The sequence below is a fragment of the Phascolarctos cinereus genome, unplaced genomic scaffold (genome assembly GCF_003287225.1).
Source record: "Phascolarctos cinereus isolate Bilbo 61053 unplaced genomic scaffold, phaCin_HiC Scaffold_4;HRSCAF=312, whole genome shotgun sequence".
NCBI lineage: Eukaryota > Metazoa > Chordata > Mammalia > Diprotodontia > Phascolarctidae > Phascolarctos > Phascolarctos cinereus.
Window position 1 is genome coordinate 516,904,794 of NW_027555847.1, and position 16,571 is coordinate 516,921,364.

General features: G+C 35.3%; 1 protein-coding gene across 4 annotated transcripts in view; it reads right to left on the minus strand.

Annotated features, from left to right (window-relative positions):
* The window catches only part of PIEZO2 (piezo type mechanosensitive ion channel component 2), a 505,350-nt gene that overhangs the window by 125,333 nt on the left and 363,446 nt on the right, over nt 1–16,571 (minus strand). For 3 of the 4 annotated variants that reach the window (XM_020985555.2, XM_078153521.1, XM_078153523.1), the window contains exons 8-12: nt 12,947–13,109; nt 9,640–9,759; nt 6,174–6,212; nt 4,806–4,944; nt 2,160–2,305 (exon numbers count right to left, since the gene is read on the minus strand). In XM_020985555.2, coding sequence (XP_020841214.1) covers nt 2,160–2,305; nt 4,806–4,944; nt 6,174–6,212; nt 9,640–9,759; nt 12,947–13,109 — 607 coding nt within the window. The remainder of the gene's footprint in view (nt 1–2,159; nt 2,306–4,805; nt 4,945–6,173; nt 6,213–9,639; nt 9,760–12,946; nt 13,110–16,571) is intronic. The other variant, XM_078153522.1, reaches the window with a different exon arrangement.

Below are 16,571 nucleotides of genomic sequence, written 5' to 3' on the forward strand. Positions count from 1 at the left end.
CCTTCACGATATCTAGAGGGTGAAGAAGGCTCTGGAAGGTTGGATGGAACTCCTGTGAGAGAATATCAATAAGAACTGCACAGTAGGGGCAGAGGTCGAAATCTGTATCACTGGAGAGAACTTGAGTCATTGGAGTATTTGGATATTTTCAACATCAAGTCCCCACAGTTAATTTTTTCCACTATATTATTTTTTCATCTCTAGAGTTTATAAAATTAAATCACCTTTAATTTGGTTTATCACAATAAATGACAGTAAGAAAATGAAGCTATAATTCTGCCATTCTCTTGTGGGTCAGGGAAAGTTCTAACCAGTCATTGCAACTTAAACTGATTGCTATTTACTCACATATATGCAGAAGTGGCAAAAATCCCCTCTCCTTAATTTGAGGAGTAAAATGTCTAAGAATCCATTAACTGTGGCGATTTGCTAAGTGTGGTAATACAATGCTTACCATGTTCAGTTTGGGAATTTTGTGATCATTTTTGTATACTCATATTCTGGAAGTACACATAAATATATATACATCATTCTGACAGACTTGGCTCCTCTGAACTCCTATGTCTGTCCAAGAAGAAGTCTGACAAAATAGGAATCTTCAGTGCAAAAGAGAAACTTTAAAAAAATTAACATTTTGGCTCCCTTAAAATAACAAAATGGCACCAGGCAAGACCCACACTCTGAATGGGCAGTCTGCTCTCTTAAGTGTGTTTTTACAATAGATTTTTTCTGTCAAATAGCAAAATGCAAATTTTAATCTACTTTTGAAAGTATTTACTTTATATAAAAATGGCCAAACTAAACTAACTTTGAGGGAAATAATAGTTCTGTTGTGTTAAAAAATATTATGGTAAATACCATTTTGATTGAATTAAATATCTGAGATCCAGATATTTCACTGAAAATGTTTATAGCATTTGGTTATCAACCAAACTATAGCAATGAATAGTAAAATATAATGAAGAGCGCAGAGATTGAATTTTAATTAAAGTATGTGATATTTGAATCAGAAATGAACCTTGCTTAATCTAGAGAGGAAAGAATTTTTCTTCGCATCATACTCTGAATGTAACAGTAACTAACATTTACCAGAAGAAATTGTAGCTATGTGTAGATATCTGTTCAGTTGGCAATCTTTATTTCCTATTTGGGAAAACTGAATTCAGTTCCTTTTATCTGAGGCATGACATTTTTTCATTACTCCTCAATGAAAGGAATTTATCCAAATAGCAGGAATTGACTACTTTTGTTCATTAAAACAATTTTAGGTTTAACCAGTGTGTTCAAAACTGCAGAATATTGTCCTATAGAAAGGGATAAAATTGTATCCCCTTTTCCTTTTATCTACCAGTTAAGGCCACATTTTTGCAGGAATGAAAGTAGAGGGTAGAGGAGGCATATAAGTCGTACTATGTACTCAAACCTCACAGCTGTACTTCATTTTGATAATCATACTGGGGTATATAAAAGCATGGCCTTATCTGGGAACACCTTTGCAACCAGCCAGATATTCCTCCCTGAAATTGCTTACATTTTAGTGCATCCTGTCATAATTTATGTAACAGCTCCTTAGTGTGATGCACCTCCATACACTCTGTCATTTGGACACTGATGTCTCTATGCTCTACCCTTAAAATTTTGATACTTCTAGGATCTCACTGATGTGGTTCATCCTGTCACAACCACACACCACATGTTTTTTAACCTTATGTCATTAAAATTCACACCTACCAAAAATTTCCAGGGTCAAAGACTAGGTGGAATCTAACCTAACTTAAATATAAATGTTGGATTACATCTTCTGAAGTGAATAAGAATAGCTCATCTATTAGCAAAGAGCACCTGGAAACCCACTTGGATAAATAGCCTATTCTGCATCTGAAGATAATATAATGGGACAGCCTGGTTTCGGGAGTTAAATTGGGGGAAGTGCATTAATAATTCAAAGTTGCCTAAGTACAGCTAGACATGAGGGGATTTTATAATCTATAAAATAAAAATATGATGAAAAATTAACATGACAAGTCAACATCTTGCCAAGGCATTCGGAAGATAAATATATTTATACTGGAAGTACTGAAGGACAGTTTAACACCCTGGACAAACAGGACTGTGTGGACTGCTATCCTAGTTTGCTTATATTAGCAGTGTAGACATACCATCATGGCAATGAGGGCACAGATGTAACTCTGTTTCATAATAAACTGGAACACAGAGACCATGGCATGTACTTTAACATTTGGCTTTTCCTCTTGGCTCCTCTTTTCTTCTTCTTCATCTTCATCTTCTTCTTCTTCTTTCTTTTCTGTAGAGAAACAATATTTTTATTCATCAATTCACAGAAGTATTTTTATGTTGCAGATACTCTAAAATCTCCCCTTTCCCATGTGTGTGCACAACTGTGACTTAGATACTGTCTTTCTTGCAAAGACTTTAGAAAGCATTGTTATAATTAGAAAAATATGCTGTTGTCTCAATAAGTCAGAACAGAACAAATTGTGTATAGAAGGGAATGGTATATGTAAGTACTGACAGGGCAAAACCTCAGTTTGAGTGAACAAGAAGGGAGAATAATAGAGGCCTGATAAAGGAAAAGTCAGAAAAAAAATTCTCAGAGTAAGCAATATGTCTCATACCATTGTCAATTTGAGCAAAGGAATAGAAAAGCACTCTGAAATTAACAGAGCTGAGGATAGGCCTAAAGGAAGTTCAGTGTGCAGGAAGTTGTGAGTAACTGAGACAGTGAAGAAGGAAAAAAAGGAAGTGCCTACTATGTGTTAGGCGCTGTACTAAATGCTTTTCAAATATTATCTCATTTGATCCCCACAACAACCTGAGGAAGTACACATTATAATTATCCTTTTCTTGTAGATGAGGAAATGGAGGCAAACAGAGGTTAAGTGACTTGCCCAGAGTCACACAGCTAGTGAATGTCTGAGGCCACATTTGAACTCAGATCTTCTTCCTTCAAGTTCCAAGTAAAATCCCACCTTCTACAGGAAGTCTTTTCTAATCCATCTTAATTCTAGTACCTTCCTTCTGATGATTATTTTCTACTTATCCCGCATATAATATGTATCTAATTATTTGCATGTTACCTTCCCCATTAGATTGTGAATCTCTGAGGGCAGGGATAGTCTTTAGCCTTTCTTTATATCATCAGTGCTTAGCACAGTGCTTAGCATATAGTAGGCACTTTAGATGTGTATTGCCAGCCTGCCTGACTCTAGGCCCATGGATCCATCTACTGTGCCATCTACCTGACTGAAGGGGGAGTAACATAAGAAAAGTCTTCCTGAAGGATTCTTTTCCAAAGTTTTGGCTTAAGGGTTGCCATTTTTGTTTATTCCACTGATAATTATTTTGGTTTATAGATTGAGTCTGAAAAGCAGTGGATAAGTATATGCCATAAAAGAAACACATCATCATTTTGGGGACTTCTCTATAGCATTTGACACACTTGTCCACACTCGCTTCATGCATACTTTCGTTTTTTGTTGTTGTTGTTGTTTGTTTGTTTGCTTGCTTGTTTGTTTCTTGATTCTCTTTCTGTCTAATTGCTCTTCAGTTTCCTTTGCTGGATTGTCAAGTATGTGATAGTGAAGGCAAAATGGTATCGTGTATAAAGTAGTGAACTGAGAGAGTCAGGAAGACCTGAATTCCTTGACTTACTACTTATGTAATCTTGAGCAAATCCTTTAATCTCTCTGGGTCTCTGTTTCCTTATTTGTGAAATGAGTGGGTTAGACTAGATGACCTCTTAAGTGTCTTAGAAGCTAAGATTCTAAGAAAATATTGATATATATGAATAGTCTAGCAAGAAGTGGCTCCTATCAATACTTTGGTTCAATAAACAACTTTCTGATAAATGGAATCCTCCCAACCACAAAGGAAAACTGTTTGAATTATAAAATTCATAGAAGAAATTATACTATTCCTATATCATTATCCACAGTTTTTTCCCCCAAACCTTCTGTTCTCAAACCTTCCGTAGCTTTCCTCCTCCCTCTATCTCAACCAAGGTTCTCAATTCCTACTTTACTGAGAAAATTAAGCCATTTTACATGAACTCCCTCTATCCTATTCTCTTTATCTCACATCCTCTTGAAATTATTCCCCAGTCTCTAACAATGAAGGATCCCATCTTTTGACAAGGCCAATCCATGTGCCATTGATTCTATTTTTCCATCAGATTACAACTTCAATAAGTTTTTCTCTTTCTCTCTCTCTTTCTTCCTTCTCTCTCTACCTATCTCAGTGTCTCTCCTTTCCTCTGTTTTTCTCCCTCCTCTGTTGTCTCTGTTTCTGTCTCTTACTCTCTTTCTGCCTCTCTCCTCTTCACCTTTCTCTCTCTAAACTCTCAATTTTCAACCTTTCTCTCTCTATTGACTCCTTCCTTCCTTTGATGCTTAGCTAGGGAAATGCTGGACCAGCTGCTGGAATCTCTGTCTCAGAGCTAAACCCTGCTGCAGAGAGAAGAGAGCTGTTGGGACTATTGCCTTTTGATACAACCTAAAGCCTGAGAGGGGAAGTCTCTTGGGGAGTACATCTGCTGCCCTTTGAAGCACTCTTTTATTAGAGAGGGTGAAAGAGACAAATAAACTAGAAGGGGCTGGATAAATACTGGAGTATCCACATTGAATATCCTTTCAATTCTATGTCTAAATAAACTTACTTTGGTTAAAAAGTTTACTGGATGACTTTATTTTCTTAAAAAAAATATTATCAGTCTTCTAAAAGGATAACCTGAAACAGAAAATAAAACATAGAATGCTCCATATCAAGCTAGAGTCGTGATTCATTACCTGATGTTTCATCAGATGGCTCCCATTTGTATTGTGGTGTAGAATACATGTCAGCTTTGGCTGGCCCATTCTCTATGGGCAGGCTAGGGTGTATGGTATGGTAATCAACAGGAGCACCATTCACAGTGACCAACAGGACCTGTTAAATGTGATTTGAACAAGGAAATATCATTTACTACCACTTATTTTCTTACTGAAGATTGAACTTCAGAACATCAGACATTTAAAGGGTAGATCAAAAAAAAGTTTCAGATTTCCAAATGCATCTAGAAATATCTGGATATTTTGAAATTAGACACATTTAATTAAATCCATCATTTTCTGATGGGAGTTAGAGTTGCATAAATGGTCTAAACTTTTTTTCTTAAAGAAAATTTAAGCATACTAAACTAGCAGTTTAACTTAGGCTTGAGAAAAATTTTAAGTAAAGATTTTAGGTCTTTTATAACTTTGCTATTATTTACTTGCCTCCTTTTTTTGGTATATACAGAAAGAAAGATCAGTGTTCTCACTGTTTTCCAGCTTCAGCATATGTCTTAATTCTTTTTGGTATTTTAAGAAAAGAATACACTATGGTAGAAAGATAAGCTTGACTTTTTTTACATTTGAGTTTTCAGTCCAACAATTGAATGCTAATTAAACCAAAACAAGTGGAAATAAGATCAGAGAAATGAGGAGCATAAGTGCCATGAAAGAAAATCAAAATAATTCAGTGGTCTGAAAACTTCTGCCATGCCTAAAAAAATTCTAAGAATTGGTAAGCATGTGGTTGACTTCTTGGCACTTTTATGTCAGAATACTCCCATGCTGCCATTGGAGACAGAGGACCTTTCCACTGCCAACAGTGATCTTTTCTTAAATTCATAGTTGCATGCCAGTGCAACAGAATGTTCAGGATCTACCTTCACATCTTTTTATAAGTTCAAGATATACCATGGAGGTATCACTGCAAATGGGAATATACATAATACATATCAAAGAAAAATAAAACCATAATAAAAGTTCCTCTTATAAGAACAGAAGCAATTTTGTGATGTAGATTACTTTGATTCCATATATATCATTAAATATGTTTTTTTTTTTTTGGTGAGGCAGTGACTTTCCCAGAGTCACACAGCTAGGAAGTGTTATGTGTCTGAGGCCGGATTTGAACACGGGTCCTCCTGACTCCAGGGCTGGTACTCTATCTGCTATGCCACCTAGCCACCCTCATTGAATATGTTTTAACAAGAATCAACCACAATGTCTTCTACTGGCAAAATGATTCTTAGATTTTTGAATACAATATCATTTTAACATGAAAATTAGATAAATTCAAACTCATTCCTTTACTTATACATACACAAATGACAAATCTAACATACTAACATCAGATGGTTTGTAGTCATCTTGGGTCATGGACAACAGCTGAAAAAAGCAATGTAGGAGAGCATATTAATAAAGCATGGCTAAATAAATTAATATTTCTGCATCTATATAATTTAATATATACATGCACAATTTTCTCAAGTATTCCTGAATATTGTTTTATTAAGAACTACCATGCAGATTATTAAAAAGAAAACAGAATTGTACATTAGATCATATATAATTACTACACAGCTCCAAACGTTAGCAATAAGTGTCAAGTACAAATTAGCAGTTATTTGTCAGTCATGTGAATTATACGAAGTGGTTGCATAGAACACAGGGGCTTTGTTTTATAGAACATAAATATAAAATAGAACATGTTAGAAATTTGTAAATTCTTGTCAGATTGGGGGAGAAAGGGTAGTAGTAAAAGGTATCATGGGAAGAGGAGAAAAGTAGGAGAAAAAACTGGTATATTAGTTATGGTATCTTAACTTTTTAGAAATAATTTTTGCCAAAGACAGCTTAGTGTATCTCAGGGTAAAAAAAGTCACCTAATCCTAGAGACTAGACTAGGGGATATAGAGTTTATTAGAAAAGGGTGTCCTCAGAGTATCCAAAAGATGTTACTGGGTTGATATTAAGAGATTAAGGGTTTCTTCTGGGCATCCACATTGCTTTTCATGTTTTCAGACAAATAGATTTGTAAGACTTCAAAATACCCACAAATATTTGCCTAACAATTTCTGTTAAATGACTGCTTTTAATCTAGATTAGTTCTCAGTTGCTATCTGCAAACTAGGCTTTGCATACTAATCACTGAATCAATGGAATAAATTTGTACGCTAAGTTTCCTTCCACATGTCTCCAGGGTCAGTGTGGTATGAGTGTGCCCACCATACCTATGTTATATTCATCAATTAGTGAAAGCTTGTAAACTAAACCATTTGTAAAAAAGACAGAAGGACATGAACACTATAGGAGAGTAGAAGGAAATGGAAAAATTCAGCTCTTCTTTATCTCTAAATAACAACCTAATTAAAACACAACTAACTGCTCCTTGAAAAGCTGGAGATCTGATCCAGATCCCCTGAGGGATAAAAGTGAAGAGGCTGCCAATCCCAAATCATCCCCTTCTTTCTTCCTGGGAAAAAGCCAAATATATATTCTATATTCAGATGAAGTCCTGATGCCCATTAGATTGACAAGGATGACAAAAACTAAAATGACTAATGTTAGAAGGCCTATGGGAAAACAGGCACGTTAATGCATTGTTGGTGGACCTGTGCATAGGTCCAGCCATTCTGGAAAGCATCTGTAATTATGTACAAAGAGTTACTAAACAGTTCACATCTTTTGGTCCAGTTTTACCACTGCTAGGCTCATATTGCAAAGAAATTTCAGAGAGAGAGAGAGAGAGAGAGAGAGAGAGAGAGAGAGAGAGAGAGAGAGAGAGAGAGAGAGAGAGAGAGAGAGAAAGAGATCTTATATGTACAAAAAATATTTATAGCAGCTCTTTATGTAGTGGCAGAGAACTGGAAACTAAGGGTCTGCATGTCAACTGCAGAATGGTCGAATAAATTGTGGTATATGAATGTAATAGAATACTATTGTAATGTGAGAAATGAAGGAAAATATCATTTTAAAGAGTTGAATAAAATGATATAAAGTGAAGTAAGCAGAACTAGAAAAATAACATACCATAGAATCAATATTTCAAAAACAAACAATTTTGAAAAACTTAAGAGTTCTGATCAACTGACTGATCAACCACGATTCCAGATATCTGATAAGGAAGAATGCTGCCCAACTCACAACAGTGAAATCATAGACTAATTAAGCAGAAAAATGCATTTTTTAGGAATATGTTTTGCTTGTTTGTGCCTATGCAGTATAGAGGCTCTGTATTTCTTTTTTTTTTTTCTTGTTAGGTAGGGAGAAGTGGGAGGGAGAAAAAAATTAAACACTTAATAGTTGAAAAAAAATATTTTTTTAAATTTAAAATTAAAAGATAGGGAAATGGCTTCCATGAAAAATATTGGTGAATATTTTAAATTGACTTGTTTGTTTGACACATTCAGTTGGGCTCCCTAAATAATTCTAATTTCTTGCTCCACTTTGGGTGAATATTTGATAGTCATTTGAATGGAGAATTTGTCTTTTCAAGAAATGCATATCCAAAACAAGCAGAAATAATTATTTTTTCTTAATTTCACAACTTCTTGGGAAATAAATTCTGGCCTAAACAAACAAAGAATTATAACAACCACTTACAATATGGATGATTTCCTAATGGTTTGATGTATTAATGTGCATCATTTTGAGGAACAAAGAAATTGTTTTAGCTTGCTCTCATGAATATTTGTACACCATATAGCTTTATTATATTTTTACAGAATTTTGTAAATGAGGCTTCCTGAGTTCTAAATTAAGGCTTTATTTAGATAAGTTTTGTGACAGCTCATTTAATTTATAGGATCAAACATGTTAGTATAAAATTTACATTTAAGAGATGAATTAAGGCTCAGAGAATTTAAATAAGTGACTTGCCCATGCTCATAGAGATTACAAATAGTGGAGCCAGAATTTGAATCCAATTATCTAACTCCAAATGTTGGAGTTGTTTGCTATTTAATTGCCAGTTGTTTGCTATTTAATTGGTGAAAAATAATTGGGCCTTTCATACTGAAGCATGTTTTTCTTTATTTACCTAGACACAATCTGCCTTTTCCCCCTAGAAGAACAAATTTTTACCACTCCTCAAAGCACAGATCAGCGTGTGCAAATAAATATAAAATTTCTGTAAAGAATGTGTTTATAACTATATTCTTTTATCACTTCTTTTATAATTTTTCACCTAGAGAACCATTCCCTGCTCAGTAAAGAAGTCAACCTATTTCCTAAAAATTTATTGCACTAGTCAAGACTAAATGATTTCTTTACATTTTCTATTGAAGATAATAATGTACTAATATCTTAAACCACACTTCCTGTGTCCAATAAATTAATGAAATACAAAGTGGTATTTGGGAAAGAATAATGGGTTCAGGGTCATAGAAGGCATGGGGAAGTCAAATAGCTTCTTTGAGCTTCATTTTAATTAGTTGTAAGAAAATAAAAAAGACTATTGGACAAGATGATCTCTAAGGTCCCTTCCAGTTCTGAGTATAGGATCCCATATGTTGACACAGAGTTGGCATTGTTAGTAAATGTTGGTGTGGAGCTATCACGATTTTGATCTGTTTTTTGGTTCTAGAGTTAGAAACTAACTCTCTCACTCCTTTCCTTGTGGACATTCATTTTGATAATTATAAGGAAGATAATAACTACATTTGTTTCTAGATCAAAGCCTTTGTGTTTGAGCCAGTTGGGCTCCTGTGTCATTATACCTGTGTTAGGACCACTACTCAGATTCAACAAGAAAATACCTGAAAAAGAGGCAAAATAAAGGTGGGAAATGGCAGTTGCTTTCTCCAAGCCTTACTTTTCTCTCATCAGTTGGGTAGTGGGTTGCATACCACAGACTTCGCCTTCTTTCTGCAGTGATTTGCACGGGACTGCAAGACATATCTTTATCTTCATCATTGGTTTCATCATCCTGAACCTAAAACACAGAAAAAAATCATAAGAATAATCTATACTTCCCAATATATCTCCCTAAGTGGTCTCCCTGAGATACTCTATAGCTTCCCTTCTTTACCTTTCATCTTTTGTGTACGTGTAAGAAATCACGTTTTGTCATTCTTGAAAATGATGACAGTTTTTCACAGCCATTTCTAAGTACATTGGCACTGAAACATTTTGTGAGCACTACTGGATCCCACACTTTACTGTTAGTGTAGTTTAAGGATCATAACTACAGTATCTCAAGGTATACTGAAGCCTATAGTGGAAAGCAAATTTTCAGGTATTTAGAACAAGAATATTTTTTTTAAAAGATATCCATTAACTTCTTTAATTTGTCTTCTAGTCCTCCTAAACTTTAAGTAAATGAATCAAAAGGTTCAATTATATGTGGCTCCTTTATCATGAAATACGTATTTTGAAGCCAATGTACAAAAATGTTGATCCTCATTTGTCTCGATGTGACAACTGGATTCAAACTTTGTCCACCTAATGAAATTGGTACATAAGAAGAGAATATCCAGTGCCCTCCCTCCCTTGATTCTTTTCTATTTCTGGTCCATCTAGAATAGCTATTAATGTGACTCAAGAATGTCAATAACCAGCTTTTAACAATCATTTTGTATTATGAAGGTGTTATTGTTAATGTCCATTACAGATAACACAGTGAATTTCCCCTCACTCTCTCATTCCCTTCTATGGACTGGAAAAAAAAAAAAGAACCCTTCTTCTCAGGAGGACTGGGATCATGGAACATGAGAAAATAGCACAGAGTATTTGCCTTTATTGTACCAGTTACTGTTGATATCAGTTGGGAAAATGGGTGCAAAATAAGTGTTAAGAAAGCACTGATAATTGATGTCTGCTCTTTGGTCACCTTTGTAACAAATGAGAAGTGTGTGTTTCAGGTGATCTTGAGGCCATAAGAGAGATCACATTCCTTTTACTTCTTAAATAAGTAAAGCTAGAAAGGTTTATATGATGGATAGACTATGAATTGGTGAAGAAGAAAAAGAATTCAGCACAGTACTGCTTATGGGAATTGAATTTCTGATGTGTTGCCCTTGGTAACAGACAATAACCTAGCAATACTGACTTTTTGGGAAAAAATGAACACTGCAGAAAAGTTTCCTGTACATATTAAAGACTTCGCTGTGGTTGTAGCCCTACGTGTCTCAGTTCCTGAATGGTCCCTTTGCAAATATAAGACGCTGTAGTCCAGAGAGTTGAAAAGCCCAGAACCCCAAACCAAACAATATGTTTTTAGAGAAGAGTTTGCCCTTATCCCAATATAGCCCTGCAAATGATGAAGGGAAGTCAAAAGCTTGGGTGGGAATGAATATACTAGCACATCCTTAGGGATGTTAACAAGTAAGAAGGGACGAGAGGGAAATATTAAATTTGGAAAGTACTAGACATTCTTTATCCTGGTGCAGTTAGGGTTCAGTGGCGCTAGAGACAGATCACATCTAATTGATGAGGGGACATGTATCCCAGATATATATACACAAGCCCTCAGAAGCAGTTTTAGCTTTTTACCATTACAACTTCAAGGGGTTTTTTTGCCTGTTTTTGTTTTGTTTTGTTTTTTAAATCCTGATTGTTAACTTAAAAAAAATAGAAAAGAGAAAAAATTAGAATTGAAAAAGGCAAGTAAACAATGACAGCTGCAGTCTTGGGACTTATGATACTAGTGCATATTACTGTTTGTGATGGAAACACACTACTATAGGCCCTTCACTGATTGAAAACTCTTCTATCTGCCCCTTTCTCTCCATTCAAACAATCAATCAATCAACAAGTTTTTGTTAAACACCTACTATATACCAGGTACTATACTAGGTACTGGGGAGACAAGCACAAAGAATGATTCACTACCTGATTTCAAGGCCAAACTATTTATCAACTGGCTTTTTTCAACATACTTGTACTCATTTTGTATATTATGTACAAGCTCTGTCTCTCAATACGATGTAACCCCTTGACAGCAGGGACTATTTCATTTTTATCTTTGTATCCCTAAGACCTAATCCATTGCCTTGAATATTTGATTGATTGACTCATAACTAATTTTCCTTCTTCTAATCTTTCTTCCTTATCCAATCTATCCTCTACATAGCTGACAAATTAAAATTTTAAATCACAGATTTGATGATGGCGTCTCTATTATAACATATAAACTTAGCTCACCATTTAAAGACCTCTATAATCAGTCCAACAACTATCCCTCTAGATTTATTTCTTTTGTTTGTTTGTTTGTTTGTTTGTTTGTGTTTTTTGGCAATTGGGGTTAAGTGACTTGCCAGGGTCCCAAAGGTAGTGTCAAGTGTTTGGTCTGAGTCTGGATTTGAACTCAGGTCCTCCTGACGTCGAGGCCCATGCTCTATCCACTGTACCACCTAGCTGTCCCAATTTTTTTTTGGGGGGGTGCTAGGCAATGGGTTTAAGTGACTTGCCCAGGGTCACACAACTAGTAAGTGTTATGTGTCTGAGTCTGGATTTGAACTCAGGGCCTCCTGAATCCAGGGCTGGTGCTCTGTCACGCTACCTAGCTGCCCCAGATTTATTTCTAATCATGACTCTTTTTGCATTCTACATTCCAACCAAAGTGTCCTATTAGCTATTCCTTAAACTTGACATTCCACCTCCCATCTCTTGTGCTACTGCAAAGACTGTCACGCATCATTGGAGTGTACCTCCCCTTATGTCTACCACTCACCACACTTTGGCTTCCTTTAAGCCTCATCTTAGGTACTATCTCCTGTAGCAGACCTTTAATGAACACTGTGGCCTCCCTACCCCAGGTTATTAGTCTTCTCCTATTTCGGCATTGATGCATATTTACTTATATCAGTATGTCTTATGGCTGTAGTAGAATTTGTGCTCATTTAGGTGATTTCCATATCTAAAGTGGCAATACTCACAGTATCAAACACCTCTGTAAGAAACTGTTTTAGAGGTGCTGTCTTCCTATCCAGTTGGTATGAAGGGAGATGGACAGGGGCTGTCTCACTTTTGCCTTTGTATCCCAAATCATGTATGCAGTAGATACACAATAAACATTTTTTGAACTGAGTTAGGAACACAGATTCTCTCTGAAAGGGACTTACAGTTCCCTACCAAAGATATTTTTCAGAAAAGACCATGAAAAATCTTTTTACACTTACAATGGGTTCTTGTAGCCAGAGTCGAATCAGAGTCGCCAGAGTATAGTATGTCACCAGTAATAGGATGGGATTGGCATGATGATACCAGGACAACTTTGGGTGTACTATGATCTTCCAAGTGCTCGAACAATTTGTTTGGATTACTGATGTGATGCCAAATAACCTGTTTAAAATAAATTAAAGAAAAAAATGTGTAAAAAGAAAAGAAATATTTTGCAATATTATAACAATGTGTTTAGGGTGAAGCAGTTAGGCCCAGAGGGCCTAACTGGGAACAATGGGCAGAAGCTGCAAAGAGGAAAACATAAAGCTTATAAAAGAGAAAAAAAACCCCTCAAACTTCTCAGTATTTAGTGTCATCCAAAGGTATGATGGGATACTTTTCAATGTAGTGGGCTGCTCTTCACTTGAGATTTTTAAGCAAAAAGCTAGATGACCGCTTGTCAGGTATATTGTAAAGGGAACTCTTTTCAGCTACAAATTGAACGAGGTCATCTCTGAGGTTCCATCGAAATCTGAAATTCTATGATTTTGCAAACATTACAACCATCAAATGAGCATTGTTAAAATGTTGCATACCTGCATACTACCCGAGAGCCTTCTCTAGATATGAAAAATCAGAGTTAATACAGTTTAACATGTGAGCTATAAATATTATTAAACCATAGTTGTCATCATTGCTCCAACTTTATTGCACACCTTGTGAGCTCTGACGGAATTTACCATGACCTTAAATAGATACTCATGCTACCCATGGATACCTCTAGTTATAACCAATGTAACAAAAGGGGGGAAAGCCTAGAATCAGATCACTCTGGGCAACACAGCTATATTCTGCTTCTGAGTCTCATTGGCCTTTATTTCTGTACTCACTTCTCTCATTCTACCCATACTTCCTCACCACTAGTTAAAGGTGGGTTCAATCTAAGACATCTCAACAATCTTCACATTATGTGATTCCCTCAAATATTCCCTCAGCAAAAATGGTTTTCAATCAGCTGCCATTTGACCTAGTTCTCTTTCAAAGCTCAGGTGCTATCAGGAGCATTATAGCATAATTTTTCAGACAAAGCACAAAGCAACACTTCTACTCTCTTTAATTGCTACACCATGAAGTGAACCTACTTTAATTCATTTATTCTTTATACACTAAAAAGAGGAAGCTTATATGTTTAATGTATATGTGCAGGTATCTAAAAAATAAAAATCTCAAATCACATAGCTTTGTTAAATGAATCTTGAAGAGCACTTTTTATCTACTATGTAGAAAACGCTATGTCAGGTGTTCAGAACATAATGACAAAATCAAAACCATTCCTGCTCTCTAGGAGTTCATGTTCTACAATATGGACAATAAATACCAAATATATAAAAAGTCAATACAATGTAATTTTTGGAATGTTGGGCTAGAATCACCCACTGAAAAGCCCTATTAAATCAACAAAATGCTCTGTTCGTTGCAGAACTAGTATTTATTACTGAATTAGTTAGCAAATATTGACATTAACCAGAATTTGTACTTTAGCTACACCATGCTTATCATTATCTTTATTATCATTATTTCTTTTAAAAATCAAATTAGCATATAGATAGATAGATAGATAGATAGATAGATAGATAGATAGATAGAGTTGAAGATGAAGGGATGTTATCTAAAACAAAATTAGGGGGTGAGAGAGGATTATACTGGGAAAAGAAGAAAGGGAGAAGTAGAATGGGGTAAATTATCTCACATAAAACAGACAAGAAAAAAGCTTTTACAGTGGAGGGGAAGTGGGGGAAGGTGAGAGGGAATAAGTGAATCTTATTCTCATTGGATTTGGCTTAAGGAGGGAATAACATACACACTCAACTGGGTATGGAAATCTGTTTTACCCTACAGGAAAATAGGGGGGAAGAGGATAAGAGAGCTGGGGGTGATAGAAAGGAGGGAAGATTGGGGGAGGGGGTAATCAGAAGCAAACATTTCTGAGGAGGGATAGGGTCAAAGAGAGAATAGAATCAACGGGGGGTAGGGGTAGGATAGGGTGAAGGTAAATAGAGTTAGTTTTTCACAACATGACTACTATGGAAGTGTTTTGCATGACTACACATGTATAACCTGTATTGAGTTGCTTGCCTTCTCAATGAGGGTGGGTGGGGAGGGAGGAAGGGAGAGACTTTGGAACCCAAAGTTTTAAAAATAAATGTTAAAAATTGTTTTTACATGGAAAAAAAAATCAAATTAGCTAATGGCTTATCTATTTCATTGACTTAAAAAGCAGTTTTTAGTTTTATTTATTAATTCAATAGGTTGTTTATTTGTACTTTTGTTAATCTTCCTTTTATTTTCAGAATTTCTATTTTGATATTTAGCTAAGGGTTTTTAATTTGCTACTTTTCTAGTATTTTTTGTTCCATGCCTAATTTGTCGATCTGCTCTTTTTATATTTATTGATGTAAGTGTTTAGAGACAGAAAATTTCCCCTAAGTATTTTGGCTGCATCTTACAAGTTGTGGTATGTTGTCTTATTGTTTTCATTATCTTTAATGACATTATAGATAGTTTCTATAACATTCTTTGACTCATCCATTCTTTAAGACTTTCTAGTTTCCAATTAATTTTTAATCTATGATTCAAAGGTTCTTTATTGAATACAATTTTGTTGCATTACAGTTGAGAAAGAAGCATTAACATCTTGCTTTTCTATATTTTTGAGGTTTTTATGCCCTAATATATAGTTAATTTTTGTAAAGGTACCTTAAATAGCTGAGAAAAAGGCACACTCCTTTCTATTCCTATTTAATATTCTCCAGAGCTCTATTACACATAACTTTTTCTAAAATTCCATTCCTTTCTTTAACTTCTTTCTTGTTTTATTTTAAGGTTAGGTTTACCTAGGTTTGAGAGGGGAGAAAATTGAGGTTCCCAACTATTACTGTTTTACTATTTATTTCCTCCTGTAATTCATTTAACTTTTCCTTTAAGAATTTAGATGCTATACCATTTAGTGCATGTGGATTCAGTATTGATATTAATTCATTGTCTATGATACATTTTAGCAAAATGTGGTTTCCTTGTTTACCTCTTTTAATTTGGTCTATTTTTGCTTTTGCTTTGTCTGAGATCACGATTGCTACCCCTGCCCTTTTTACTTTAGCTGACGCATAATAAATTCTTCTCCAGCCTCTTCTTTTAAATCTATATGAAGGGGCAGTTAGGTGACACAGTGCATAGAGCTACCCCTTTAGAGTCAGGAGGACCTGAGTTCAAATCTGGTCTCAGATACTGGACACTTACTAGCTGTGTGACCCTGGGCAAATCACTTAACCCTTATTGCCTCACCAAAAAGCGGGAAAAAAAAGGTCAACTATATGTGTATTTTCTGTTTCAAGTATGTTTCTTTTTAACAACATAGTATTGCATTCTGGGTCTAACCCAGTCAAATATCCTCTTCTATAGGTGAGTTCATGCCATTCACATTGATAGTTATGATTACTAACTGTATTTTCCTGCATTCTATTATCTTATCCTTTTCCTTCTCTTTCCCCCCCGTACCCTCTTTGAGAGTCTGTTTTGCTTCTGACTATTGTCCCCCTTAGTCTGCTACTCTTTTCCCCCTTACCTCTTTCCCTCCAATTCTCT